The sequence below is a fragment of the Aptenodytes patagonicus genome, chromosome 6 (assembly GCF_965638725.1).
Source record: "Aptenodytes patagonicus chromosome 6, bAptPat1.pri.cur, whole genome shotgun sequence".
Lineage (NCBI taxonomy): Eukaryota > Metazoa > Chordata > Aves > Sphenisciformes > Spheniscidae > Aptenodytes > Aptenodytes patagonicus.
This window is the reverse complement of record NC_134954.1, coordinates 52,502,337-52,517,053: the sequence shown is the minus strand read 5'-3', so window position 1 is coordinate 52,517,053 and position 14,717 is coordinate 52,502,337. Positions and strand designations below refer to the sequence as shown.

Genomic DNA, 14,717 nt, shown 5'->3' with positions numbered 1-14,717 from the left:
TGGAGTTAAAATGTGTCCCATAGAGGTTCATCTTGCTTCCTGAGTTCCTGGGGAGAATCTCCAGGGAGATCCTATGAATATCTTGCTTGTAAAGCTTCTCTCTTCCTCCCCCGCTCCCTGCCAGCACCTACCCAAGAAATACCTTGCTTACTTTTTCAATCTCCTCTGCTAGCCTATGAGCAATAGTTGGCTGCTTTGGCCCAAATTGGCTGCAAGATGCACATATAGACAGACATTGAGGGCGAGTTGGCTAGAATTGCCCAAAAGTTTGCATCTGGTATCAGGTTATGTCTCTCTGCCCTGGTGAACAATGTACAAGACAAGCAAGGTTTCACATGAAGGACAGTGTTGTAGATCAAGGAGCATGCATGGTATGATGGGTCTGGGACGCAGTCAGTGCTACAAGTTTCACCCGTGGTGATGTAAGAGATTTGGGGATATATCTGCCTGGCTGAGAGCGCCACAAAATGGGGCTGCAAAGGGGCCTATGATGTGTTAATGATGTTTAAGCTTAGGCTGCCCTTCCTGGCGGGGAATCTTGCATAGTGGTGTATGTAACTAGTGAATTAGAATACAGGCATACGTTCAAAATGATTGCAGTTTTATGCCTTAGTTATCAGTAATTTTGAAGGAACATCCTTAATTCCTTCCACAGCAATCCAAACTATGGGTGTTTAGTTCCCATTTGTCACCAGCTTTTCTCTGATCTCTGCCTAGCTACGCTCATAAAATGCCTCCAAGTATGTTTACAAAGTTGTTTACTCTCCAAACAGTTCAGGCTGGTCATTCTGAAACCACTTAAGGAATGTACCTGACAACTTGGGTGGAAAAATATTCTCTCGGTGTAAGACTTAAAGAACTGCTGTATAATACTGGTCGCAGTGTTCACCAAAATTCTGAGTCTAAACTGAAATATTTCTTTCAACTCATATTTTTGTTTGTGTAATACTTTGCATATTATGTAGAAACATTAAGTTAAAGCCACGACACTAAATGTTAAAAACTCAGACTTAAAGACTTTAAACCCAGAATATGATGTCGAATTCTAAACAATTTGTCTACAGAGGTAAAATATTTTTACTTTGCAAGCCACTAAAGAATGGCAGAATGATGTGTATAGTTGTTTTAGACATCAAAGAGAAAAAGAAAAGTTATAAGAACATAGCAACATCTTCATCTGGAACTGTAGTTAATCTGATTTAAATATAACAACAAGTAAAAAAGCTGCATCTTAGGAATCTTTCTGAAAAGATAGTAAAGAAAGAGAGAGTGAGACATTCTTCATTCAGTTATAAATAATATAAATACGGTGAGTGTCAGTTCTGTGTAATTCAGAATACCAAGTGTGTAAATATAACTATTTTAGCGCTCTGGTTTCTAGACTGTTCAGAGCAAAATATTTTGCTTACATGGTATTGCGCAGTTTGCCTTCCTTACCACTGTAAGCACCTTTATCTCCTGTGCTGCTGTTTGCTAGTCCTAATGTCATTGTTAACAGAGAACCAAGAACAGCCATCAGGGATATACTAGCAAAAAGAGTCTGATAGCCTAGCTGCATAACAGTTCAACTGTTTATTGTAGCTGTTGAGATGCATCCATTCAATAAATGTAAATAATTTGGAGAACATGCAGTTCTAAAAATGTTATGTGTATTGTGTTCAGGAGAAACCAACCAGAATGTTGATCCAGGCTACTAACGCTTAAAACTAGTTTATGTTTCTGAACTGAAACAACTGTATAGCTTTAGAACTTGCACAGTGAACCAAATCTTTTTGGCCTGTATCATTTTTTCATCTGGAATTACATCAATTATAAAATCAAGCCCTTTTTTTAATGAAATGGGAAGGGGATGTTTACGTATTTTGGCTTTTCAGGACCATTTGATGTGTTGCATGCATTAGAGCTGCACAGCTGAGTACCCACAAGTTGTGTATTTCTTTGCATGGTACATTTTGTTCATATAAATGATAAAAGTTCAGAAATGTAAAGCATTGTGCCTTGCCTTCCTTCTAGGGAAAGCCTAAAATGTCTTGCCAAGCTCTAGCTTTTCCATCCCACCTCTTCTGTTTTCCAGAAATTATTTTTTTTCCTTTGTAATTAACTACACGGTTGTATGGAGGAGGAAAGTATTGCTGGCACTAAGGCTTGCTCAATATGTAGACACAGCAGGCGAATACCTTGTAGCCCTTTGGCGGAGTATCAACACACCATTAATAAGCAGACAGCTTGAAAACTCGGCAATAGCAGAGCATTTGTTACAAAAAAGAGAGACAGCTTTGATCTGGCCATTGCCCTGTTATTATGCATAGCAGAGTGCTCACGTTTAATTCGTCATCATACTTAATCTTGGTCCCCCTTTATACACAGGGATGGTACAAAAGAGGAATTCCTGAAGTACATGTTAGTTATAGATAACCCACAGCATGTTTGTTTTGGAGGAAGAGCAAAGGAAGGAAACTGACTTTTTAAATTTTTTTTTCTCTCCTTGTCTAGAGCAAATGAAAATAGTACAAAATGATGAGAGACCATCCAAGGTAACCCTAAGCTGTTCGTGTGCAGTTCTGCTCCACCCTGTATAGGGTCTATTTTTGTTGTTCCTGCCGTGGCCACTTGAGACAGGTTTTAATATAACTATGTCTTGAAATGCTTGTTACTGCATCTGGAGATGAGAAAACTCTGTCTCCCCTCAGCAACCTCTGTGGATAACAACAAACAGGTACAACATGCCCAGGCAGTGCTGGTTGGAGGGAGGGAGGGAGAAGTCAGATGCACCTAACATGCCAGTATCATTCAGATGGCTCTGGATGAAAGTATTTCTGTGACTCCTTACACAAGTTATTAGGTACAAGCATTACTTAAAAAGTAACTATAGTTACTATGAGAGTATTACAAGCATGCAAGTTTAAATGGTCCCGAAGGGCAAACTGCTAAGACTTTGGTACAGACCTCAACGCTATTTTAAAAGACTTGTTTTTAAATCTTTACTAATTACTGTGAAATACGTGGATTGTAGTAAGCCTACTTTCTTGTAATTAGTCTGGGACCCTTCCCTCTTACAGTCCTTTAGTGCAACCGTAGGGCAGTGTTTATGCCAGTACAGTTTTCTGCAGTGACTGTGAAGTGATTGAACACTGGATTAAGACTTTGAATGAGTTGGGCATGAAGAGCAAGCAGGGAAGGACTCTTAGCAATAAATATCTGGGAGCCTAATTTAACAAAATGTTTTGTTTCCACATTAGATGCACATTTCTGGTGTGTTCTCTCCTCTCGTTTGATCAAGGGTGTTTTGGACTTGAGCCAAAGACTTGTCTTTACATGGAGTTATCCTAGAATAATTACTCTGGGAAAAGTAGCCTGGATTAACTCCATGGGAGCAGAATATTGTTCCAGAAGGAGTTATTTGGAGAATAAACATACTTGAGTGCTCTGTCTCGATTGCTCTTTTCTCACTTTTTCTGGAATCTCTTGTGTGAGAAGAGAAGCTTCTCTCTTCGTATCTTGGATATGGGTAGAAAAGAGGAACAGAGTATTGTCATGCTGCTTGGCGCTCATGGTTTTAAAACCTTGCATGCACTCCCTAAACTGGGGCACTAAACCAAGACTCTGTTACAAACAGACCAAAACCTCTCTCTTGGGTGGATGAAGTGCGTTAAGGTATGCTTGCAAATACCTGTTTGGAGTTACGTGAGAGAAAGTCATCTGGGATCCAAACTCACATGTTGTTTTCACACAATTAACAGATAGGGGTAAGAAATTCTCAGATCTGTTCAGAGATAGGAGATGCTGGAGGAATGAGGTTTAAAGATGACTTGTACGTAGTCTTGAGTCTCTGTCCTCATGTGCTGTCTGAAGACTCTGGAAAACATTTTTTTTTTTTTTTTTTTTTTTCCCCTCATGGATGTGTTGTTTGGGGAATACAGACTGAATACGAGAAGCACCTGTATACTGGGTCATGCTGTTCGTAGCTCTGTATCGACCTTAGAGCGTTTCAGAAAGGTGTTACGCACGTGGTCAGTACCTTGACGTGCCGCTGAGCATCACCCAGAGCGCTATCAGCTCTTACCGCTCCCCGTGCCCCGTGGGGGGTCTGCCATTCCTACCGCCGGTGCCCGCGGGCTGCGGCCCGGCCCTCACCTGCGGCCGTGACCCGCCCCCCGCCACGGCTTTATTCTCCGTTGCGAAGAGCAGGCACCCGGGGTTGGGGGCGCGGGAGGCGGGGTCCCCCTGCGGGCCCCGGGAGGCGGCCGGCTACCCGCGGGCTGGGTGGCGCCCTCGGCTGCCCGTCCCGGGGGAAGGGGGCCAGGCCCCGGGGGACATTCTGTGCCGTGCCGTGCCCGCCACCCCCGCGGCAGGGGCGCGGGGCTCCTCGGCGGGGAGCCGCCGCTCGGGGGCCGGGCAGCCCGCGGCGGCGGAGGGCGGGGAGGGTGGGGCGGGGCGGGCTCCGTCACGGCGCGCGGAGCCGGCGGGGCACAACGGGCGCCCTCAGCGCGGGGAGCGGTGGCGGCGCTCGGCAGCTCGGCGGCAGGTTCCCGTGGCCGGCAGGAGCAGATGGCGGCCGCGCTCCTCTTCTACCTGCCCCTCCTGCCGGGGCTGGCCGGCGCCTTCAACCTGGACACGGACAACGTGATCAGCCGGCGCGGGGAGCCGGGCAGCCTCTTCGGCTTCTCCCTGGCCATGCACCGGCAGTTGCAGCCGCAGGAGAAACGGCTGTAAGTGCACCCGCGCCCCGCCTGGCCCCGTCCTGGGCCGCCCGCGGGGACCCTCCTTCCTTCCACTGCCGGGAAACTTCCCCTGGAGGCGGGCCGGGGTCGCCGGCCCCCACCTGGTGGCCGCCCGGCCGCCCGCTGGCGGCGGGGAGCGGGGCCGGGCCGGGCCGGGCCGGGCGGCGGGGCGCCCCGCGGGGAGGAGGCTGGGGGGGGCATCGGAGGGACGGGGCGGCACCTGCCGCGGCCCGCGGCGTCCTGCGGCGCCGCAGGCCGCCCGGAGGCGGCGTGCGCCCGGGCGGAGCGGTGGGGACGTGCCGGGGAGCGGGGTGCCGCCCCGCCCTCCCCGGTGGCCTGGGGGGAGCCGGGGCGAGAAAGGGGGAAGCGCTCAACAGCCCCTGCTGGGAAACCTTCCCGCCTCAGCCGCGACAGCGGTCTCCTGCGCGGGTCCCGCCGGCCGTGTCCCGCGGCAGGCGGCTGTGCCCGCGGGGCCCGGGCGGGGCGGCGCCGACCTGCTCCGCCGGTGCCCCGGGGCTGCGGGTGCCTGTCCAGGCTCTCGGGTTTGTTCTCCCTGTTCTCCCTACCGGCCTCGGGTAACGCAGGGGCTGCTGTTCAAGACGGAACCTTCCCGGGAGCGCAGGTGGGAGGTGGTACAAGGAAGACGGGAAAAGTAAATCAATGTTGGGGGTATATGGGTGAAAGCTAGGAACTTATTTTGGCAAATTCGGAAAGCAAAGTAAGGCTCCTTTGTACATCTTCAGGATCCTCATCTCTTCGTGACCGTATCTGAGCAGCGTCTGACCCCACCCTATCCAGTAGTGCTGGATGGAGTGTGTCTTATGTAAGGTATTGTTATTAAATAAATGTCCCTTCCCCAAATACTTAGTTTTAATTCAAGGGAGGACAAGCCCATAATCCATATAGAATTAATGGGAGAAGGAAGCTGGAAAGAAATTGTATGCTTCATAAAGTTAGCTGATAAACTTACTTAAAAGTCCTGTGGGCCCATTTTGCTCATGCTTGCTTTCGGTGTGATTTCATAAAAATTACAGTGCGTAAAGGAGTATAAATCACAAATACACACGTTCCGTCTTCCATCTAGTAGACAAAATGACCCATGGTATCCTGAAGAATGAAATACAAATCTGTGATCTCCTTTTCAGAGGCCTTTATCTTAATTCTTGATAGGATTACTCTTGCATTGGTCTCGTTTTAGTTCTGCTAAAAAAGCAGTGCCTAAAGCTTGTTAGTTTCCCATTGTATTGTCAGTACTGGTAGAATGAGTGTGTCAGAATATGCAGAGACAGAAAGCCAATTACTGAGAAGTCAGTAGAAACACAAGAGCGGTCACAGTATTCAAGGTAGTCTGTAATAATTTGGCTGAAATGCTTCAGAGATTATTAGCATGAAAGTTCTGTATTGTATGTATAGTAAGTGCTTCCTCAGGCAATCCAAATCTGGGGACAGAGCAGAGCCAGATGCTATCTGCCTTGACATGGCTTTCTGAATTCAGGCTTTCATGAAAAGCAAGGGTCTCTAATAGAGACTAAACCAGACTAGGGAAATGGCGTTTTATGGTGATTTGCACTTCTGAGTGTGAGATGTCTTGGCCATTTTTAAAATCTATTTATGAGTTTTAGCTTAAAGAATTTGCTACCCTGTGTAGCTGCTAGGTAATACTCTTAGATCGAAACCTTTTACATCACACAGGCATGTTATAGTCACTTTGAGCATCATTTTTATGTCTGTAAGAATAGTGGTGTGTGGCTGTAAGAGAACAAGACATTAAACATGCCAAACTGTAACTGTATTTCATAGGGACAGAGGTGTGTTTAGCTCGCTTTGTGTAAGTTCTGTCTCATGAAACAGATGGGAGTTTTGGTGGGGAAACTTGAAGAGAAGCCTCCCATGTTAGGCTGCATATTTATATCGGATAAAAATGAGCAACGTTGAACTAATACCAAACAATTTGTGTGGCCTGTTCCATGGAAACCACGTGCAGTTTCTGAATAGCTTGACTCTTTATAGGTGGAACAAATGGTGTCTGCTGTCGGGATACTCGGTGAAGGTGGAAAGTTATGGGAATGGAGGTCACACTGAGGTCTCCTACTGAGAACCAAGTATGCCCAATGCCTGTATACTGCCCATTATCTGTAACAGCAGGAATTTTAGTAGTTTGTTCTCAGGGGTGCAATACCTCTGCATTCCCAACTGCATTTTGGTCTGTGTCTTATCTCTACTGCAAAAGTGGTTTTATGTGCAGCTATCTCCTAGTAGATAGAAGTATTTATTTTACCTTTTCTTCTCAAATGGATGCTAACTTCAAAGCTCAGTTACAGTTTGAGTGTGAACACTGTTAAGTAGTTGCCAAAAATACACAAACCCCATGTCATCATTGAAACTTAATTAAAAGTCGCACTTGGGTTCTCATCTGGCAGGGACCCCCATTCAAAAAAACCCCTGCCAACCCGAGCACCCCTCTGCCCCTCCAATTTTACAAAATTAGAAATGGGTTGTAACAGACATGCAAGATCAGTCAGTCCTTGGAAAAACAAGCAAACGAGAGAAGATGAAATACATTAATTCTATTCAAGGGCTGTTTTAGTCTGTGGCTTGGAGCAAGGCTTGGTAAAACAAACTAAATGATGTGTAATTTTTCTCTTGCCTCACTTAAGTGGTTCTTAAGTGAAATGTTTCCCTCTTCCTCACACCAGATAATTCAGTGTTAAACATTATGAAAATCCTCTAAAGATGAGGGTGGAGAATGTCTAGGAAGTGTGATAAATAAAGGTACAGCTGAAATAGCCTTTAATTAAACATATTTGCTTTTGATCACCTTTTTTCTTAGTCACAGGATACTATGGATTACGTATTAGCTTTGAATGGCAATCTTTTCATTTATTAGTGTTAGCTACTAATGCCATGTTTGCTAATGAGGAATTCCTTAACTCTCAACAGTATGGGTAGATGACTGTTCAAGAACTGCTTTGACTTTCGTTGTAAATGGTAGAGTATAAGGCTATGGACTAGTAACAGGATTTAATTTTTCTTTGTGAATATCTTCGGGTGAGAGAAGTTGGAAAGTTTTTCAGTTGGAGAGGAGAGAAACTTTATTAATTCACAGTGACTGAAAGTGGGTGAAAGCTAATGGCATGTGGGTGTGAAAGACATCCGAATGCAATCTTAACATGCATCAGGGAAGCATTAATGTTGAAGGTCCTAAGGGCAGCCTGTCTGGATTTCTGTGTACAGTTCTGGTTCATTATCAAGCACAGTGAATCAGGTAGCAGAAAAGGCTAATGGAGCTCTAAGAGAGCTGGGCTTGTTGCCCTGTATAAGATTGTTCTGTTTTTAACCTGTCAATATGACGAAAATAAGGGAGTTCTGGTTCTGCGAGTGTGTGGTGGCACAACAGCAGTGCGTTTCGTCTGCGAACTGGAAGAAGGTTTGTAACTCGGAGAGGGGCCTGAGACTCGGGGACAGCGTAGCTATAGGAGTAATGTGGTTAAAGTTTTAAATAGTCCTGTGATGGAGAATGCGAGTGTATCTAGCATCTGTTAATGGGGACTACACTCGCTATATATAGATTAGCTACTATATATTATAAATATGTTGCTATTATAATAAATATTATTACTAGTGACTCACTATATATAGTGAGTGTAGTCACATATGTGTAATTTTATGTGTATAGAATATATACATAAATGATACGTACATATACATACTGCATGTAAGATGTCCAGCAGGTCCCTTCCAGTCCTTTTTGGTTGTAATTCACAATGATTTAAGCAAGTATCTTGGATTAGAACACAAGCCCCAAGAATACCTAAATTTTTGTATAACTTTACTTGCAAGTAATTCTGATATTATTTTCAGTAGAGGTATGGAGCTGAATTCACGTAGGCTTCTTGTTACTGTTTAAGGCAAAAAAGGATGAGATTGAGGTAATCAACGTTCAAGATCTTCTCATCAGCTGAAAAGCTGTGTGGTTGAAAGCTGTGGGTAGGCACTTTATGTCAAGACTGCACTGACCATTAGCAACCATAAAGTCCTAAAAATTGCAGTATCTTACTGAAATTTTTACTTGTGACAGGTTTTGCTGATACTGCATATCTCTACTGTGAGCTGTTATATCAATACATAACAAAGTCGCCTTTGGTCAGCAGGGCTGCTGACATTGCTGTACTGCTGCAGTGCATCCTCAGTGGCACTTAGCCAGTACTTCTGTGTTGACTGAGGGCTTGTGCTCAGAGACACTTTGCTCCAGCAACAAAAGAGCTGGATTATGCTGATCTGCAGTGGAAAATGACAATTTCTGCTTGCAGAGGTGCTGTAGTGTAATTCCAGCTTCAGGTGGACTGAATTAATAACAGTGCATATTTACATCTTCAGGTTTTAAATGCTTTAATAATGCTGGTCTTTAGTGCTTCTGTCAATTAAAAAAAAAGGATTTATTATTAATTTTCCTTGTTTTTGTTTTCTTTGAAGACTGTGTCCTTACTGTCTCATTGCACTTAGTATTTTTTTTTTCTTGAGTGTGTCTCTGTTTTTGTCTATGCAAGCTATTCTTGGATAACCTGCTTAGCATGCTTGATTGCTTTCTTAATTAGTGATAATAGAGGAGTTTGTCTATGTTCGAGATAGATGTCCTGTGGCAAAGGTCAGGATCAAATGAAGTTGGGAAGGAGGAGGGAGGAGTAGTTTAAGAGTTTCCCTGTAGTGGTAAGGAAAAGATTTTTAAAAAGAAGATCTATCATACTGATATTATGGGTGAAAGAAGCGAGAAGATAAATTTACATTGCATAAGGGGGAAGAATGTGGAATTGCTATAGGAGGTCGAGTCAAACTGCAGAAGGCAAGCTTTTTCCCAGTGCTAAATTTGAGTTTTGCTGTGGGATATCTGTGGCAGAGACACAGCTGACAGGTTTACAGATCAGGTATACAAAAGGTTGGAAACTCTATCATATAATTGTCACTATCTGACTCCCATTCTTGCAGGTGGAAAAGAAGTCAACATCTTTATTTTTGTGGGTTTTTTTTGTTTGTTTGTTTGTTTTTTGTTCTCCTCAAAGGAACTGGAAAGAATAGTGCACTCAGTCCTGCAGAGCTTTACTAAGGCAAGAAGGATGAAACTGAGCATTGAGCTGATACACACTAGGAAGTTGCACTACTGTAACCACTTCGTCAGTATAGAAAAAGAGCAGACCCTGCAAGGCACTAGTGAAGTCACAGGTCATACAGCACAAATGTGCTTCTACCAGGACAGTTTAGCCCAGGTGGCTCTAAAAAGGCTGTGTCAGGAAAGGTATACTACAGTACAGTCCTTTGCTATTAGCTGTGTGAGTTCAACAGGTTCAACTTCACTGCAGCGTTAACTGGTGTGGCAGACGTTCATAGCATAAAGCTAGCCTTCTCACATGGTAAGTGGCAAACTCTTATCCCAGTCCTCCATCCCCTTGAGAAACTTGTTTTTCAGGAGGTCATATACTTTTCAGCTAATGTTTTTTTCTATGGTTACCTGTAAGTGCATAAGAATCTTAAGTAAACCTGTGGTAGGTGTGTTATTTTTCTTACACTGGTGTTATTAAGAATTAACAAAATTCATTGCTGTACTAGTGGGAGCCTTCCACGAGTAAGGACTGTAGCATATGCCTTTTGTCAGCAGTGATGATAAATGGCCTTGTGTGCAGACTCCAGCTTTGAGAAACAGCCTAGGCTATCAGCTTCAATTACGGCTCATAAAATTGTTATGCTCTTACTGGAAGATGCTTGTACCTGATACAACTCCTTGGTTTCATAGCTTTTTGTTTTTACCTATGCTGAACCTGATCAATGAATCAGTTTCTAATGTAAGAGGTACCATGTCTTTGGTGGGGTTGCTAGAGCATAACATTTACAGGGTAGAGGTGATGACAGGTTTAGAAGCATTTTGGCTTATGCTTTCTTATTTTTAAATGTCTTAATAGATGTGAATGGAAATTTGTGGAGGCACAAATTCCTCTCTCTTCAGGCTCTGTGTTTGGAAAGAGAAGGGTGTTCTGTAAGCTGTTACTCTGTGTAAAACACGGACCTGCCAAGCCATTCCAAGAGCATTAAAGTATAAGTGATGGCTCAGTTAACCAAAATTGCTTTAAGTTCCTCTGGTCCAAGTCTGTTGTACTCATCCCTTTCTAAAAGGATGGAATTTATACCAGGTAGTTCTTATTAAATAATATTGGGATATAAATCAACCATGATGAACACAGGGTATGCTAGCCCAGCGAGCTCTATTGCGGCCAAAGTATTAGACACGTCTCGGAAAACAGATCAAAAACTTAATCTTTTATCCTCTAAAACTAGCAAGGTTAAAATAGTGCAACTGGAACAAAACAACACAATGCAGGCAAGGACAGACCTTGATCTCAGGAAGGAGGAGAAAGGCTTTTCTGTTACTAAAGTGAATGAAAACTAATGAACTGCACAATATATGAGTTAAGGACAAAGGAGAAGCATTCTCCTTGTCAAGTTCTTGTGTTCTTGAGCAGGGGCTGTGGGTCCTGACAACTCTGCTTAATGATGCCCACAGGCTGGGCAGAAAAATGTTGGGGGGAGGACTCACAGTTGGAAAGACCAGCAGCTATTCTCTTGCTTTTCAAACTCAGCTGATGTAGACACACGGAGATGGGCAAAGTAGACGAAATGTCTATGTGCATGTCTGACATAAAGCCTTCAGTGAAACTGTCCGTGAAGTATTCCATTGTGAAAAGGAGTTGTAGTCCTTAACAGTGTTTGCTCTAAGTACTGGGGGGGAGAAGTCATCCTATACCCTCTTAATCTGATGTATAGGTCGGTTTGAGAACTGTAGTGGTAAGTTGGATGGGCTAAAATGTGTTTGAACAGCATAACCACTTACCATCTAAAACCTGAGGTGGGAGCGAGCTGGAGAAGCATTTTTTTCTGCAGTTCCCTTCATGCAATGAGAGGTGGGGTGCTGGGGTGCTGACGGGTGTGTGTGCATGCTCTGCCGCGGTTCTCAGCTGCGTGGGCTGGAGCTGAGCGAAGAATTAAGGCGCTCTGTGGCGCTGGCATCCTGAAAGCTTCAGCTGGCAGACAGCTGCTTGAAGCTCATTGGTGTCCCGATCTTACGGACTGACCGCCACAAGAAACTTTATGGTGCTCTTTTGACTTAAAATGTGATCCCGTCAGCTACAGAAGGGTAGAAAGTGAGGGAGACAGAGAGAATATTGATCAAGATGCAGGGGTTTAGAGTGAACCATTTAAGTATCTGAAGAATGTAGCATGCACAACGCAAGGCCTGCTTTCTGGGTGCTGCTCTGTTCTGAAGCAACAGGATTTGGGACAGACGTTCCAGGAGTCCTTCTGCAACAGGGACATTAAAGGGAGCACTATATCATTAAATTATCTGTGAGCTGGAATCTTAAAATTCAGCATTTTTGTTTGAGGACATAGTTTTCCTTTGGTTTCTGTTTTCATGTCTTGAGAGCAGCAAAGAGCTTTCAAACAGATGTGCACAGAGAGGTGAGATGTATTGGTAGTGTTGGGCACAGAGGCGCAGCTGTAGCATATCTTCCAATAATAATTCTGACACAATTTGTGTATCAATTTCACTCTTGTGCTGGCTACCTTGGTCATGAATAAGACTCTTTAAACTGGCATATATTTTTAAGAATAAACCATAAGGCAACCCTACCATCAGGTATGGATCCATCTTCATCCTGATGTGGAGTTGTAGGTACTGCATTGTCTACTCTTAAAAATACCATTCATCTCTGTAGAGAGTCCTAATTCATCTGTTTTTTTGTTACGGTCTAGTAGAAAAATGTCTTGTACTGTGGCAGGAAATAATAAATAGTCTGTGTTATATCTTCTTCAGAAATACTGGCTAACCCCGTCAGTCTGCACCTGGACTATTTGATGGATCCAATCTGTAACTGTACGAGACAAATGTAAAACTTTGTAGTATGACTATCAAATTAAGTATTTTTATTTAATTAAAAAATCTTTATTTAAGTTTCTGAGAAGTCTTTTTACTATTGACTGCCCTTTAATAAATACTCTGCAGTTGTATAGGCTCTTTCATCCAAAAATCTCAGTGTAATTTATAGTGATATTATTTCTTTAACTGTAAAATAGGAATGAAGAGGAGCACAAAATCACTGTTGCAGTGCTAGCTAAGATGAGTGCAATTTCCTGTGTAGTATATGTTACTAATGCTGCTAATGTTAATTTGTAAATATCAAAGAAAAACTTATGCAGAAACAGGACAGGTAGGTTGGCTTCTCATAAACGTTTTTTCTTAAAGGATAACAAGCAGAGAAGAATGGTTTACTGATCTAATTTGTTGCTGTCTGGATTCTCCACAAAATAAAACAGAACATTTCCCAAATTACTATATTGGTTGCCTGGCATGTTACAGCAGTAAATTGTTCACCGGTCAGCATGGGCCATTCTTTTCTCCTCTGTTAAACTCTACCCAAAACCCTTTCCACGTGTGCCAGAGCAACTGTCAGTTTTGTGAGGAATGCAATCTGGTAAGTTTTCATAGGAGATACCTCATTCATTTCAGAAGAACTGCTGTTTAAAATCAGTTGTTGTTTAAATGTTTCAGAACCAACCTGGGGCTGGATGAATCATTCTAGCCATAATTATAAAAATGCCATGTTTTGGGGACATATTCTGTGGAAAGAACAAGGCTGAGATTGGGCAAATGGCTATTTAAAAACAAGTAAGCAAAAATCCGTATTATTGAACGAGCAGATGTGGTCTGTACTGTGAAATGTTAGCTAGAAAATTAATACCTCAGAGTGGTATTTAGCAAGGGTAGGTACAGTAAGAGGCACAGGAATATTTGAAGAAAGTAGTATACAAAATGGTCTGGAAAACATTGAATAATTCATTTATTAGCATTGGATATTGTTGAGTGAGGTAGATGTAAGCAAGTTGCTGCTGTGAAATAATGGCAGAAGAATATAGCCTAGAAAAGCAAATGTGAACGTGGGGAAAAAAAAAGTCTTCACTTCCATTTTTAAGGGAATTATCCAGTATATTAAAAATCAGTGAACTGAACCATAGGTTAATAAAGCTTCCTTCACAACTTTAGCATCAAATGTACTGTATTCTTGGTAAGATGCACTTCCCTTGGGCTTAAGGTATTGAGAGCATCACATGTTCTAAGGCTATTTTGAGAATTCCTGAACTATTGCTTTGAAAAAAGAGAATTGCAGTTATGTTGTTTTAGAACAGGCCAGATGTATTCTGCTATGAAATACTTGAGATTAGATTTTGTATCAAAATGATAGTAAAAGGTAAAAAGTACTGGTTCTTGCATTGTGATTTTTGGAGCGTTTGCTAGTATGGACTCACCAGTTTTGGCTCTGTTGGAACGTTGGCTGTTTTTCTCGTTTCCTCTTACAGAACTGCATCTAAAAATATGTCATTTCCTAATATTGATTTCCTTTAAGCAGTTGTACTGCTTACTGTGTGTGAGGATGTTTTGACTGTGTTTGGAAGCGAGAAGGTCTGCAGGATCAAGAACAGAAGCGAGAGGAGTTCATGGGATGCTCCCTGTCTAGATGCTGTCTACAGCATAAAAATGTGCGCAGGTCCCCCCCGGGGTAACACGTGTGGACCCTGCACTGGATTTCACTGTCAGCTAGTGACCTTCTAGGTTACTTTTCAGCTGTATTCTTCTTTGCATTTATTTTCTATTTTCAAGGAGTTTGGAGATCTTTGGGAAACAAGGAACAGCAAATAGGAATGATCAGCATTGTTGTCCATAGAGTTTGCTGATAGTGTCCGTAGGAATGGCAGGCTTTCTTACAGAGACTGAGCGTTGTTTCCTTTCTAGTGAAGATGACAAGGCAATTTTTCAAATGGAGCTAAGTGTGCTTAGCTTCTGCCTGCTTCAGCTGGCATTGATACCCTCCTCAAAAGTAGGTCTATAAAATATATCTTTAAAAACCAAAGCAAAACAAGATTGCAAATATGCTGGGAACGACTCACCCCTGTAAT

The 14,717-nt window shown here is 43.1% G+C and overlaps 1 protein-coding gene across 4 annotated transcripts in view; it reads left to right on the top strand.

Moving 5' to 3' along the window:
* Positions 1 to 4,481: 4,481 nt before the first annotated feature.
* Positions 4,482 to 14,717, top strand: part of ITGA6 (integrin subunit alpha 6) — a 51,166-nt gene continuing 40,930 nt past the window's right edge. For 3 of the 4 annotated variants that reach the window (XM_076342606.1, XM_076342608.1, XM_076342605.1), the window contains exon 1: positions 4,496 to 4,709. In XM_076342606.1, the coding sequence (XP_076198721.1) occupies positions 4,549 to 4,709 (161 nt within the window). In that variant the 5' untranslated portion in view covers positions 4,496 to 4,548. Of the gene's footprint in view, positions 4,710 to 14,717 lie in introns of all 4 variants that reach the window. The other variant, XM_076342607.1, reaches the window with a different exon arrangement.